Genomic DNA, 15,446 nt, shown 5'->3' with positions numbered 1-15,446 from the left:
TACACCTAAGGCTGTCATGTACAGTAAGGTCCCAAGATGCTAAGTGAGCCACGCTTGGCACAGTCAAAAGTACGAGTGCTAAAATGTAGCTCTGCAGCAGTTTGTTAATAAGAAAATAGAATATACAGTGCAAAACCAAAGTGTCTTCGAGTAAACCATGCTTAACATGAAGAGAATGATCTATTTTCCCCGCAGCTAAGTGAGCCCACCTGCAGCCTAATGTGTGCAGGTTAGCTGAGAAATGTGACTGTCGTTAATCCATGCGCGGCAGGCAACGCATGAGAAAGCAGCTCATACGAGAGGTAACTGTGGTACGGAATATTTTGGCAGCTGGGTACAACAACTCGGAGTAAGAAGCACGGCAGCGAGGACAAAACCTGCGTGATCAAGTTCCCAGCTGTGAATGCAAGGTACCAGCCAAACATTACGCTTAAACCCACAGAATTCAGGCAGCCTCCCTCCTTCTCACCACCTGCATAAGGCGCGCAGGCCAAGTGCTGAGCCCCGTGGGGCAGAAGCCGGGGGCAGAGCAGACCCCAGCAGGGAGCTTTCCCGGGGTCTGGTGCCGCCTAAACGCTTTGTTCCATCCTTCAGGCTGATCCGCCTGGCTTCAGAGCTGGGGAAGGAAACGTGTCAATGACCAACCTTCTTGCTTCTGCAGCACTGGGTCGCTGGCAGAACACACGTGCTGGCAACAAATATTACAGCGGGCAGGACAGCACCGTGGGCTGGAGCAAGCAGCACGGAGATGCAGGGCTATCGGGGCTCCTCTGCAAAGGGCAGGGAAGGAAGGACAGAAGCGGCGTTCAGACACAGAGAAGCTGCTGACCACATGGAGAAATACCGAGGAAGACAAGAGGGATGTACACATCTGCCAACGTTTGCAGTCATTTTTGTGATCTGCCCATAAATACACGAACACGTCCAGCCATGCGCCAGCTGAAGTGCTAACTGAAGCTTTCAGACCAGTAGCCAAAAACTCAGCACAGAGGCCTGTGGATGCTGTGCTGACTTGTAACGCTCTCTAGCACTGCAATCTAGTTTTACATTCAAAGACCATTAACAGAGTTCAGTCAGGGAACGATTGTTTAATGCAGACATAAGTGGACTTGTATTACACAAAGAAAACTTCCCGTGACTTTTGACATTGTCGAGCTGCACAAGATGCAAACAACTCAGAGCTCCTGCCACACTGCGAGGCTTCCCGCTGCTCGGAAGGATGCACACTGCTCCTGGAGGACGCTGCAGTTGGTCAGTTGCTCTGAAGGAAGATTTGACACACACAAAAAAATAGGAAAAAAGAAAAGACGGGTGGCATGGTGAGCCAGAAACTCTCCCTGAAAGGAATGCTTCTTTGGATCAAGAGGTAATTACTCCTTGGAGACTTGTCTGTCTGTTGTAAACTGTTCTCCAGAAGTTAGACCAGACACTGTGATATCCGACCATCCTGTACAGGTACCAACCTAAATTTCTCAGTCAGGCATCAGCCCCCAGCCACGTCCATCTGAGACAGTCCCATGCAAGTGTCAGCCTGCCGTGACGTGAAAGGCACCCGCGCTCTGGGTGCAGAAGAATTACACATCCGTCCGGATTTAACAAGCGCTCACGCTATGAGCACAGCTAAGCTGTCACAAGCTGTCAACTGCTACAACTTGTCCTGGTTCTCCAAGGGAAAGGAGCTTTGCCTTTCCCCTTCTGCGGAGGCAGAGGCACAAGTACGCACAAGAAACAAGAACCACTCTCAGACGTGCCCTCCCCAGCTACCAGGAGAGATTTCCTCCCCGGGGACCAGCTGCTGCATGGTATTTGCTCTTCTTTTGGCAAGGCTCGATCCCTTAAGCAACCTGCTTGCAGTGTCCTTTTCCTGGCATTTATTCAGCTCTTTTTTTTTTTTTTATTCCCCTAGCCCAGTTACGCAGCAGCAGAGCTGACTTCTTTAATCCCGGCTGCCCTCTAGCGAGGGATCGCAGCCTGGTGCCTTGCTGCCACCGAGGCTCTCCTGGAGCAGGGACAGCCTCGTCCTGCACAGCTGAGCTCGTTACCCAAGCCCCTGCCCTACTGCTCTGTCCGAGAGATACACAAAGCAGTATTTATAAACGGTCCCTCGTGCCTTAGTGGCAGCTCCAGTGTTGAAGGGAAATGCATATGAAAGAGCAAATCAAGACTGCCACCAGCCCACCAAGCTCCAAGTCCCGCTGCAGCTGGAGCATACGCAAGCTCTTGGCCAGGGCATCTCTGTGCACACTTCAGCGCACACCGAGCATGGCACGAGCAGCACAGGATCGCAGCAGAAGGGGTACCAACCGCTTGGATTTTCTCACATTAGGTAAAACCTGTCGATCCCTAACAGGTCAGGCTGCAGAAACTAGAAGCTGTATCAGAGACGCGTGGAAGCTACCCCACGGAAGCGGTGTCGGAGGGGGCATGGGGCTTGAGCCCATGAAGGCAGCACAGCTGAAACTTCAGCAGTAGGAAAGGTGGAGAAACCAGCTTGAAATCTTGGAGCCTGGACACAAGTAGGGCTACCAGCTTTGAGAACTGATTCATCAGATTTTCGGTGACTGTATTGTACAAATGGAGAAATTACTTCAGGTTGAGAGCAGGCTGAGATTTTTATGTTCTTTCTTTCTCAGTCCTTGACAATTAATTCCATCTCTGTTCAAACCCTGCTATCCACCGCTGGAACCGCCACCAAACGCATTTATCTATCTTCTCTGTTGAGCAAACGGGAGCGCAGCAGTAGCTGTTGACATAATGTATTACTGAGGGCGGACTTGCCTGACAGTACATTAACTTTAAAAATGTTATCTCAGGTACTGTTTTGCAGAACTGGCTTTATAATCAGACTTGATGTTTGGATTTCAAACCAAAAACTGGCATTAGGAAGCACGGTTACGCATCGATTAGGAACAATCTTCCATTACATAGCAAACATGCAAGCCTAATGGTGACTGACTACCCCAAAAAACAAACACAGCATTAACAGCTCCCAGGAGAAAGAAGTACAAGAAACACAGGAACCAGCTAGGGCAGAACGTTACCTGCACCCAAGGCACGCATTCCCTAGGACACAATCAGCACCTAATCCCCTGGTGCTAGCAACACCCTGCAGAATAGCAGAGGCCCTCCCTTAATGTACATACACACCTGAACTCAATATTGCCCCACACACGTGAGCAATAGGACTAGGAAACAAGGGTCAAAAGTCACTGCTTTTTTTTCCTCTTGTTCTGCCCACTGCCTGCAGTCACCCATTTCCAGAAGTGAGGTGCCTAAATCTGCAGTAAGTACCCCTACACCACGGCCTGCATTGCTCTGGGTGCCTTTTCCTCCTGCACTGGGCAGCATTCGGCATCAGTGTGAGCGTACTTAACGCAGGCCACCTGGACCTCTGTAAATGTGTTTGCCACTCACCAGAGAGGAGGGCAGTGTGGTTTTGGGCTCCTGGCACAGCCCAGAGGGACCCCTACCTCCTGCCGGGGTGCTGCTGAGGCAGGAGCACCCAGCGCTGCCCTGGTGCGGACCACGCGCTGCAGGACTCGCTTGTGTTTAGGGAACGCTGCCAGCAACAAGATACTTTGTTTTTCCCCCAAACGAAGAGAAAACGAAAGTAAATACTTCAAACTTTTTGAAAGTAGTCATTAAACCACATCAAGCCACCTGAAAATTGGATCACGTTTCTGAACTTGCCACTGAGAATCGGGCGTGAGGAAGGGCAACGCTTTATTTCGAAAGCCCGTAGCAGGTCCCGGGCACCCGGGAAGCGGCATGCAGATCCCAAGGGCTCGAAGCCAAGGAGAGGCTCAGGAGAAACAAGCCCAGCCTTGCGGAAAGTCGTTACGAGACGGTAGCAGCAGCAGCGATGACAGCCTCGGGTAGCTCACCCGTTACCCTGGCGCTCGCAGCCCGCACTATTTGTATTTCGCAGCCTTGGCACCTCGCGCGGGTTGGCTGAGCTCCGCCAGCAGCTCCCTTCAAATCCAGCCAACCAGGCAGCCGGCCGGGGGACATCGAGGCCAAGCACAAAACCACATAAAAACGATTAAAAGCTGACACCCGGCCGCAAAACCCAGCGCCAACCCTCTTGTCCGCTTTCCCCTCAACCTGTCAGCGGGGTTGGGCGGGCGGCTGGGGGGCGAAGGGCTTGGGATGGCAGCACGGGGGGACAACACGGGGGTAACAGCGGGGACGAAGGCGGCCTGAGGGGGCGGGCGGGGCCGTCCCGCACTTACCGGGGCCGGCGGCACCGCGGAGGACGGACTCGGCGTTACCCATGGCCGGGCGGCGTGAGGCGGGCGGGCGGGCGGCCGGAGGTAGCCGGGCGCTGCGAGGCGGGCGGGCAGCGCCGCGCCGCCGGTTCGAAGCTGCCGCCCGCCCCGCCCCGAGGCCGCCGCCGCCAACCGCAGCCTGCGGGCGGAGCCGCACCGAGCTGGGGCCGCCCGGGATCGGCTGGGATCGGCTCGGAGGCGGCCTGGGGGCGGCCGGCTGGCTGCCTGCCCCCGAGGCCCCGGCCGTGCCTCACGGCGGCCCGGTGGCTGCGCCTCGCGCCCGGCGCTGCGAGGGCGTGGGCTGAGGGTGTGGGGTGAGGGTTGTCCGTGCCCGCAGCGGGGTGCACTACTGGGGTTGTTCTGGAAAGGCTTTGGTGTGACAACTTCTAGCAGGACCAAGATTCGTGCCCCGTCTCAGACAGGGTGCCATCCTCTCATGACAGAAAGCTGACAGATTTATAGCAGAGATGAGTCCTGCTGCCCCCCAGACACTCTGTTCCCCATTACTGCGTTTGCTCTTACTTTTTTCAAAGGGCTGATTGGGATTTTGGAGGCACTAAATGAGCAAAACAGGAGGTGTGAGATTCTTGAGCTGTCACAGCAGCCAGGCCACCCCCGGGGATAACAGAGAGAATGGAGGAAAATGGCAGCAGGGGGGGCACCATTTATCCCAGTGCTGAGTTCCTCTTTCACAGCCGCAACCAGAACATGGTTACTGGATGCCAGCAGCTCTGAATTGCTTAGATGTAAAGACATCCGGCCCTGGAAAAGAAAGACACAGCGAGAACATGGCATGCAGATAGATGAGCATACTGCTGCCTCGAGCCAGGGAAAGGGCCGGGTCCAGGAGAAGAGGAAGAGCAAAGCCTCCGCAGTCCCCGCAGCATCCCAGTGCCCCTTATCAGACAACACGGTTATGCGATGAGAGCCCCGCTGAGGCAGGGATGTCTTGCTTGAGTGCGAGCAGGGCAGTGACTGGGACATGCGGATGCTCCTTATCTATCTGCTAATGCACTTTTTATCTTTTCCATTAGGTGGGAGCAACACAGCAAGATCTCGAGTGCTTCAGCAATTTCCAAAGCGGCCTCCGGAGCCGTTGGTGATATCCTCGCACATGGCAGTTGTAGCCGTCTCATCACCAGGTTTGGGGTCATTCGTGTGGTTTGGGTTTCTAATAATACCGCTTGGAACAACACTGACAGCAGCATCACGATGCAGAACTGCTGAGTGTTCACAGCAGATCCTGTGACATCCCCGGCAAGTTGGGACTAGCGGCGGGACGCAACCTGGAGCCCTGAGTAACAGCAGCAGTTGCAACAAAAGGGCACTTAGTTCTCAGACTTTCTCAAAGCAAAAGGGAGGAGACATCTTGCCCTCTTGGTTCCCAAAAGGCACTTAGACACTCTTTCATTCCTGAGCAGGGTGAGTAGCACCCTGAGAAGCTTTCCCAGCCCTCTAATAACAGGGAAGTTGCAGCTACCTAAGCAGGTGCAATGGGAACCTGTATTCCGAAGCAGTGAGTCCCAGGATTGCCTACTGCGAGGTGATCACCCCAAAGCCAGGGAAATGGGCCCTGGAGCCATGTGGTTGGCATGCTCAACATGCTCCATTACTCAACCATCTCGTTTCCTGCAGTGTAGCCAGGATCTCAGCCCCTGCGGGACCAGCAAGAATTTCCAGATGGATGAAAATAGCCTCCTTTTATCTCCATCTGCTCCCATCCCTGCTGGAGCAGCTGCCGGCCTGTCCCCAGGAGGAGGAGGCACCCAGACAAGCCACTCCATGTCCCTCAGCCAGACACTCGCAGGCACTCAGGGCAGGCTGAAGGGAGCCTGGCAGCACTGCTCTGAGGACAGAAGCAGAAACCTTCTCAGACTGTGCCTTGCGGCCTGTCCCCACTTCGCACCCACTGATTGCTCCCATCACGGATGGAAATGCTGCCCAGGGACAGGACTCCTGGGAGGTACGGCCTCGCCTGCTGGTGCTGGCACAGAGCAGCGGAGCAGAAGGTGATACTGCAGCTCTGACAAAGGGCTGTCTAGCATCACGCTGCCTAAAATACCCCACACACAATTCTGTGCTGTTCCTGAGTATTTTGCTCTGGAAGAAGACCTGATCAGGCTAAATTTTCATAATGTTTTTTTCCACAGTTACAATATCATGAAGAGTGCAGATTTCCCAAGCAGATTTGAAGCCAAAATGCATCGATCCTGACCTGTAGAAAGGTTTTTTTACATTCTTCTGTGTTTATTCAAGCTCTGAACTTTCTACTGTTGCCAAGAAGCAGTCTGGCTAGCAATGACCATGGTAATGATTTTTTAAAACATGAACATCTGTCTCCATTGGGAACCAAGCTGAGGTTCACCAGCTCATTTCATACCGAGACCACCGAGTGGCTGTCAGGCAGTGTTAACTCTCAGCATGTGTTATTGGCCTGGATCCAAAAGCCTTCAGAAAGGAAAGCTTTAGCTCCCATAAGCTGTCACACCTCAGCTCTAGGGACTCAGCATCTGCACCACGACTCAGCCAGCCATTCCAGCTGCATGGTGCAGCCCACAGCTTTCCCAGCAAGACACGAGGAGACTTTGGAGTTCACTCGCACACTCGGTCAGTTCTGCAGGGTAGGTCCGGTCAGGGCTGGGCCAGACTTGTCTTCACTGCTGCAGAAGCAGGAGGATGCGATCTTTAACAGGGGCTATGGGTTATACAAGGCCACATCCCCTGAGCAACAGGACAGCGAATTACCTCAGTGAGTAACAAAGCATGCCATTTGCATTCCTCTCCCCATAAGCCCCTGCTCTGGAAGCACTGGAAGAATAACGCAATACACCAAATGAACAGAAATGAGAGCAGACCTTACACAAGCAGAGCACTGCAGCTACTGCCCAAGGCACATCCATGTTCTCGGGCCAGTCCCTGCAGTTGCATATGGTTGCATACAATGTAATTGTGCTGCCTGTCCTAAGGTGTCCATGAACTGACCGGTGGTTGTGAAGGAGCCCTTGTGATTCCCTGTCCCATTGCCCTGCAGGGAGAAATTTTGGGTTCTGTCACAATATAATCCTGGAAAAATCATTGTCTTCCTTCCTGAAACTCTGAGAGTTGCAGCAACGATGATATGAATGCCTAGCTTCTTAGCAATTTTATTAGCAGATCTCAAAGCACTCCACAAATCTTGATCCCCAAACTGCAGACAGAGAACCCCATCCCCAGGGAACAGGAGGAATAATGTTTCCATTGAGGTAACTTGGTGGCAGACCTGGTACAAAACCATACATCTCCCAGTACTCACTGGTTTTATATCCCCCCAGTGTTAGGGCATGCTGTTGCTCAAATCCTGGACACTTGTGTGTTACTCCCCCATGGTCCCAGTAAGAAGCTGTTGAAGAGCAAATAATATATATATTGAGTCACTTTACATTTTTTCAGTGTACAACTCCATTAAGGGCCACTTGTAGAATGACAAAAATTTGCTCTTTCTGTGAAGAGCAGCTGAGTGATATGACAGATCAGACTCCCTCCAACATCTCTTAAATCCTAACCTCAGATGACTACACCAGGCAAAGTCCTTCATGTATCTTTCCAGCACTTTCTTCCTCTGTCGAAAACATAAAATAACAATAAAGATGAACTTTGCACTCGGGATGCTGTGGAAATTAAACAGACACTTATTTTTAAAAATCTAAATGGAAGTTTTAATATGGTCTGCAAGCATTGTTATAACTGGATACCTCAATGACATCATTATCACCCTTCTCATTACAGAATATAATCAGTTATGACCCCTCTTGTGCTGCCTGCATCCAGAGATGCAGTAAATGCCTCTGCTGTGCAGTTTCTGCAGCCTTCTAGTGAAGGGCAGCGCCTCTGGGCTGCTCTGGGTGCCTGGCAGCTGCCAGGATCACCCACTAGAGGGGAGCTTTTCCCTACGAACCAGCAGCAAAGTTTCGTAAGTATAAACTGAGCACGGATTTCCAGAGACGGATTTGCACTGACAGTGCTCCCGGATAAGTGTAAGAGTTTCCCTCTCAGCTTAGCTTATGCCACTTGGAAATGGTCTTGATACATCTGCTGGTCGACACATGCGCACCCACAGCTCTGCTAGTATCTCAGGGTTCACCTTTGGAAGTAAACATCGGTACACATTGGTACAGAACTGATGTCAAGCCAGCCAGCAAGGGCAGAAGGATGACATCCTTCCAGTGAGCAAGTCCAGGGTCCTCCTCAGACACAGCCAAACATTTTCATGTTGTTACAGTGTTTTGCAAGATGTCAAAAACTCAAGGCAAGATTTCGGTCTGGGGTAGCTTTCTACAGTAACCACAGACCCCGGTATGAGGAGGGAAGGGAAATGATATCAGGCAGACGTCCCTTCACCATCCACTGCCGCCTTCTGCAAACAGTCTTCCCCAGGAGTGGAGAGGGCAGGAAGGAAGGAGACGTCCTTGCTGAGGCCACAGCAAACTTTTCAGACATCTCTGGCAGGTCATGCATCAACACACACCTAAATGTCATCTGATAAGTGCATGGAAAAAAAAAAATGACGTGGCTGCAGGCCACATGAAATGAAGTCACTGGCAGTTCTCACCACTGCTCCCAGAGCTTTGTCTCCCAGACACCAACCAAGCCAGCCTCTGCCAGCCACCCAGAGCCATCCTATTTTGTGCCTCAAAGTCCAGCAGATGGCAGAAAGACATACAGGGAAGGGGAATAACACACTATTAATTACAAACGCGGTTATTATTTGTAGAGCGGTACCCGATACCTCCTGATGACAGTTCCAAGTTTTATTGGGCTGAGCATGACAGGATGACATTTCTATGGCTCTTTTCATCCTAGAGTTATTGCAGGGCCAAACAGGCCATATTTCTGGCCCAGGACGTGTACACTGTGAAATAAACGCATTTTGAACTCTGTAAATGGAGACAAGGGTATAAATCCTGCACTGAAGGCTTGCATGCGCTCTGTGCAGGTTGTCCTTAGCCAGAGCTGCTCCCTGGACCCATTCATCCTGTCCCCCACTGTCCCCATCTGCCCACTGCCAGCTCAGTTACATTGTTCTGGCCTCACGATATCCAGGAATCAGAGATGAATGTCCCAGCTCCTTAAATTCAGCCTGGAAAATATCCCTATGTAGGAAAGAAGCTACTTCTAGAAAACACCATGAGCAAGGTAGCCGTATTTAAACTCTTGGCAGCTTTTTATTTATTCATTCTGCAGTAGCTATTTTAGAGGGTGTCATATGAGAAGGAAACAGGAAAAAAAACCTCTCAGCTACTGTGACAGCAAATCTGGACAAGACAAATCTCTGTGAAGGTGGGATTGTGTCTTTCTGTGGGTGTGATGGCTTCCACCCACCACTTTGGGGTGACGAGAAACAGCGGTTTGGCAGCAACAGCAGTGCCGTAAAAGAGTCTATAGCAGGAGATGAAAAACCACAAGTCAAATCACATGTATTAGGGTTCTCACATAACTTTCTACTGCACTGAAAATCAGGGTATGACATTTTCCCCGTCACACCTTGAAGACGCAACGTTTACTACTGCCCATCTATCCCTTAACACCATGAAATAGTGGGGTAACGCTGCAGGTTTCTGAGCAACCCCTGAGAAGTGTCAGAAGAAGTTTGACATGGGACTGAAAGCCCAGATGTGTTAGGTATGTGACAGCAACTTCTGCTTTGGCTTAACATGAGTCACTCCTGTAAGTCATAGGACTTAAAGGCCTCTCTTTTTGAATGGAAAAAAAATAGTGGAAAATGTGCAGGGGAATATTTCAAAGCATGTGGAAGCTGATAAAAGCACTGGCAGCTGGTGCCTGGACCTGGCAGAGGTACTCAAGAGATGTGAGCCCCATTTTTCTCTCTCTCTCCCCCCCATCATTGACTTTCTGGATGATTTTTCGCAAGTTACTTTCATGACTCAGTTACCTCTTTCCTCTGTGTTAAGAAGATGGAGACTCACCTCCTTGATAAAGCACGTCAAGATCTACTGTTGATGTGACTACTGTCTGAATAAGAGCTTGAGATCACCACAACCCATCGTATCTCTGCGGTGGTCACTGTGCTGATGTGATGTCTAACAGAGTGGCGAAGTGTTGGCTGACGAACCAGGTACAGTCACTGCGCTGCCCTTCTGTGGTGACACTGCTGGGCCGGGGACCTGCACATGGCCAGAGCCCAGGTTTCCTCCCCAGGTTGCCAAATTTGGGCAGAAGAGAGGCACCTGCCTCTTTTTTTTTGTTTCATTAACAGGCTCCAGGTGGCCTGTCAATGTCTCAGCATCCTGTTAACGTCCCAGGATGGCTTTCAAGGTGCAGGCCATCGAGCCATAACCTACTTTTCCCTCCCCAGCTCTTTCTGCAGTGTTTGCTTCTAGATTTCCACCATGAAAGCCTTGAGTTGTCCAAGCACATGTTTCCCAGTGTCCTGGGACCACACGGCTATGTGCCCGCATAGAGCAGAGTTCTTTGGTGACACAAGTGACGTGGGTGATGGCACAGCTGGGACAAACCTCACCGCAAGCCGTGCGCTGCTCCCAAGAGGATAGGAGCACACACAGGAAGGGGCCTCACCTTGCAGCAGGCGCCTGTAAAGTCCCCCAAAAAAAGATCAAGCAGCAAATAAAATTAGCACCGTGGGCTGCGCTTGCTGCGCCAAGGGAGCTTATTTAGTGTAGGAAGGGGAAATGCTGGAGGTAGTGTGACCAAGGTATGTGGGAGGAGGCAGAGAAGGAAAGCTGAGCCGTCCCACACCTTCGTGCCACTTCAAAATACGAGACCCAGCAGTCTGAGGTGGAGGTTATAAATGGCTGGTCAACTGAGGAGCAATAAAAGGAAACGCTGTGTCCCCCAGCATTTAGCAAGCTGGAGAATATATGGCCAGAAGGGTCAAGAGAGCCAAATTGTGCAAGCGAATTTTTAAAGGACAGCCTGTTTTTCTAACTACTAATAGCACTTGAAGTTACGATAGCATTAATCTTAGCTCTTGCTGGAGGGCATCAGCTGGTCCATCCACCTCCCTGCTGCCCAGCACCGTGTCAGGAGGTGGGTTGGAGCCGGGCATGTCGGCAATTTCCATCTGTCCCATGCCAGAGGCAGGGCAGCAACCTGTGCAGAGGACAGGATGGAGACTCTGGGGTGGCTGGGACCAGCAGGAGGTGCAAGGCAAAGTGCCGCCTCCAGGAGGGTTGTGTGTTGGGGCTGGAAGGGAGGTCATCTACTGGCACAAGGACTCATCTTGCCCCCTCAGATGCGGGGTTGGATCGCCCCTTCTGAGATCCCTCAGGGTCAGGGTGGCCAGGCACAGCGGAGCAGTTGGGCTTGCTGTGGAGATGAGCAGCAGATGTCACACACAGCTGGGTTCACATCTCCTGGGAGCTCCCCGTGACTTGCCCCCATCTCCTGGTGCGTCTTCTGGCACTCAGAACCTTCTGGAAATGAGATCCAAACTGGACCTTCTCTTGGGGCAGTACTGAGGCCCTTTCCTACTCCCCCAATCCTCCGACAGCTTGAGGAGGACAGCAGCTGCCCTGAGCATGGAGCAGTTCTGTGTCAGAGGCTCCAAGCCGTGCCCAGACAGTGGGGAACTTATGGCCTGCACGGGGCAGGCAGCAGAGGGGACGTAGGACCCCAGCAGCACTGCCCTAAACCCTCTCTGCTCACCCTCTGACTTTTCAGAGCACCCAGACCAGCCCATCCACGGCCCGACTGCCATTCCCTGGAAGCTTTGCCCTTTTCCTCGCTGCAAAGCCCAGGCAAGCCTGAAGAACCCGTTTGGTTTTGTTCTGAGCTGTTTGTGCTGGCGCGGGTGCCGGCACCGCTGTTGCTATGTTTTGCGGTGGTGAAGCGCGGCGCGGTTCCCGTTTCAGGCACTGACGTGAACCCTGCGGATGTGGAAGGAGTTAAAGAGGCCCCCCTGTGCTGCAGCCAGAGCATCACTGCTGCCCTGCCTGCAGGCCCCACCGAGAGGCAAAGCACAAGGGCAGATCCACCACAAAGTGTCACGCTGCTCAGGGAAGGCTCGGGCCCAAAAGAGCTGGAACTAGGCTCAAAACCTTCCCAAAGACAGTGAATTTGGGTTGTGCACTGCTCTGAGCCCAGGCTGTGAGCCATCCCTGGATCTAACACCACATGGGGAAACCACCCAAAGGTTTCAGGCTGTGTTTGCTGTCTCACACAGCACGGCAGGCACTGGGGGAGTAAATCCTGCGTGGAGACCCCCAGGAACTAGGGGCACAGACTGCCTGAGCAGCAGGTGCCCATCACCCTGAGCAGGCAACAAAGGAGAAAAAGCCTCACAGTGCTTCACAGCCCTTGGGAATTTGGGGAAGGAGGAGTGAGAGCAGAGATGTGGACACACAACCCAAATGCATTCGTGCTGAAGAGACTTGTCTCCCCCTACCCCCCCAAATCTCATCTCCCCTCTCCTCTAAAATGAAGGCAAACAAGTCCCTGCAGTGGTTGGGACGAAGGGGCAGGAGGATTCTCAGTCCCTGCCAGCCCCTCTGTGTGAGAAGAAGCGTGGGGCCTCCACTCGGATTGCAAAACCCTCAGCCGCACCGTGTTTAAGGCTGGTTTTCGCCAACGTTACCAGGGCACCAGGAGTGACTCATTCTCTCCGAACTTTCAGTTTCAGCCTCGAGCACTGCCTTTCAGAGGGACCTGGTGTCTGTTGTGTGGGTAAAAAACTCTGAGACATCTCAGCACTGCAGCTGTGCGGGGCAGATATATCCATATACAGAAATCGGCCTAATAATCGCCGCTGCTGCCTTGACCTGGCAGGAGGGAGCCTGGCCCCAGAAGGCAGATGTGGAAGGGACGAGCACACGCTCCTGTCACTGAAACCTTGCTACAGCTGCCAAAGCACCATCAGCCAAAAAAATCATTAGTGCTCTCCTAAGGCGGATGAAAGAAAGAAACAAAACTGCTGCAAAAAGGATAATGTTTGCAAATACAAAAGTAAGCAAAATGCAGTGAGAAACAAACCTTTTACACGACATTTTCTGTTTTCAAAGAAATCTCTGGACTCTATTTCAACCATAACCAGCAAATAAGAAGCAGCCAGTAGAAAGAGGGGTGAAGAGCAAAAGGACACGGGTGCCTTTACTCATGGGGACCTCAAATTCAAGCCCAAGCTCATGCACTCCCCCGGCCGCTTTCTCCACAGAGCTGCAGGGCTCCCTCCCACCACGCACTGGAAAAGTACAGCCCATGCGAGAAGGCTCTGGACAAGCACTTGGGGTGGAGGCAGGGGGGAGCTGCTTCCACCCTTGCGTGTGAGAAGAAATACAGGTCTGGAAACGTGCCACGGCAACGGGCTTCAATAATAGGCCGAGCGCCCCGCGGGACGCAAGGGGACGGAGGGGCCCCGCACAGCTATGGGAGGAATGTCCCCAGCTCCCTCAGGAACCCGCTGTTCCTTCCTGCGGCGCCAACGTCACCGCCGGCAGGGCAGGAAGGCTCCTCCGCCCCTGGGCCTGCGCAAGCAGCCCCTCTCCGGGGGGCCGCAGGAGGAGAGGGGAACACGTGAGACTGGGATCGGAGGGAAGGGGGTTAAAGCTCTCCAGCCCCGTTCCCGGCTGCACCAGGCATCTGCGGGATGCAGGCATCTCCAGGTGGCACGGGGCAAGCTGGTGGTGCCCCACAGCCCTCTGTCATGTGCAACTTGTCCCCATGAAAGTCATGGGGGGGGGTTCCTGGCACAGCCAGCACCTCCCAGGGTGCGCATGAAGCAGATGTTACACCACCACATCCAAGCGCTCCCCATTTCTCATTGCCCCCCTTGTGGTCTTGGGGAAGGGCTGAGGGAAAAGGGGCTGCAGTGGCGGGGTGGCCACTGGCCAGGCCTCTCCTGCGCCATGCCCAGCCCCGGGAGGCTGCTCCCTGCCCTCACACAGTCCTGGGGGCACCGCACACCCCCTGCACACATCACCTGTGCGCTGGGACACCTCGGCAAGGAGAGCACTGATGAAACCTGTGCAGGCAGCGACACTGGCATGGTCACCATGTGGGAGGAGCTGGCTTCTCGGCTGGCAAGCTGAGCCTGCAGCAGCCCATGCTTTGGGCTCTTGCACGGGCTCTGCATCCCCATTGCATAAGCAGCTCCGGCAGAGCGGTTGGCACACTAGCCAGGCCCTCACTTTTTATAGCCTATGAGCTCTGCAACCTTGCCTGAACTTTGCAGCATGAGGGAAACAGCCATACAGGCAGCTCGGGAAGGGAATAAACACATTACAGCAGCCACCAGGCAACAGGGCAAACAATGCCACGCTTCTGCAGCCACGGCCCAGCCCCACCAGCCGTGACAAGGAGCAGCTCAGCCATGGCCACTGTGCTCCCAACCTGCCTGTTCTGCTCCTCCTGCAAAGCCCTTTCGCCATCCTTTAGCTGCCTCTCAGAGCCCCAGCACTGGCTTGAAGGGGAGGGAAAAGGGAAAAAAATGATAAAGAACAGGAGGAGGGTGAGGAAATGGAGGTTGCTGGCAGGATCTAGAGCTTGCAATCTGGTGGAGAGCCAGGTTGTAAGAAGGGCCTGGAGCAAGAGGTCCCAGATAGAGCAGTCACCCAGCAGGTCTATCTTTCCATGCCTTATCCTGAAACAGTTATTTCCCTATGGAAAGGAGGTACAAGAAGAGAATTCTGATGTGGTAATATCTTCTACCTGCTTTTTGTCATGGTGGGAAGGGCAAAACAAGGGAGAATCAGGCCCCTGGTCCCCAGGAGTTAAAGCGCCCCTCAGCAGGGACTGTGGCCAGTGCAGTGCAAGGGGGAAATGGAGCAACAACCCGGCCAAAGCCGCAACAGGGGAGAGCCTTGAACAACAAATTTCAGGCTCTCCAGTACAGTCAACAGGATCCTTAAATCACCAACACGAGAAAGTACATGGCTCCATAGCTGCACCTGCACTCAGCCTCACCTTCCCTCTGCATTTCTGTGCCTCCCACTTGCACGAGGAAAGAATGAGGTCTAGAAGGCTGGAAATGCTGCAGGACCACACGCAGCACCTGCCCATGGGAGAGAAATGCCCCAGCTGGTTGTTGCAAGGGAAAAGAAACCCCACTGCAGCAGCACACAGCTCAGCATGGACCAGTTTGATGTGAATGGAGACATCCCAGTGAAACAGCCCTTCCCAGGGACGTACTGGTGCTGACAGCTATTGGACCTAACGCAGTGCCAAGGC

The 15,446-nt window shown here is 53.0% G+C and overlaps 1 protein-coding gene across 1 annotated transcript in view; it reads right to left on the bottom strand.

Moving 5' to 3' along the window:
• Positions 1 to 4,342, bottom strand: part of NEURL1B (neuralized E3 ubiquitin protein ligase 1B) — a 128,723-nt gene extending 124,381 nt beyond the window's left edge. Inside the window, exon 1 of the mRNA XM_040573932.1 lies at positions 4,233 to 4,342. Within this exon, the coding sequence (XP_040429866.1) occupies positions 4,233 to 4,275 (43 nt within the window). The 5' untranslated portion in view covers positions 4,276 to 4,342. The remainder of the gene's footprint in view (positions 1 to 4,232) is intronic.
• Between the last annotated feature and the right edge of the window lie 11,104 nt (positions 4,343 to 15,446).

This window comes from Cygnus olor, chromosome 14 (genome assembly GCF_009769625.2).
Source record: "Cygnus olor isolate bCygOlo1 chromosome 14, bCygOlo1.pri.v2, whole genome shotgun sequence".
Classification (NCBI taxonomy): Eukaryota; Metazoa; Chordata; class Aves; order Anseriformes; family Anatidae; genus Cygnus; species Cygnus olor.
Note: the sequence above shows the minus strand (reverse complement) of the source record. Positions and strands in the feature narration are given on the sequence as shown.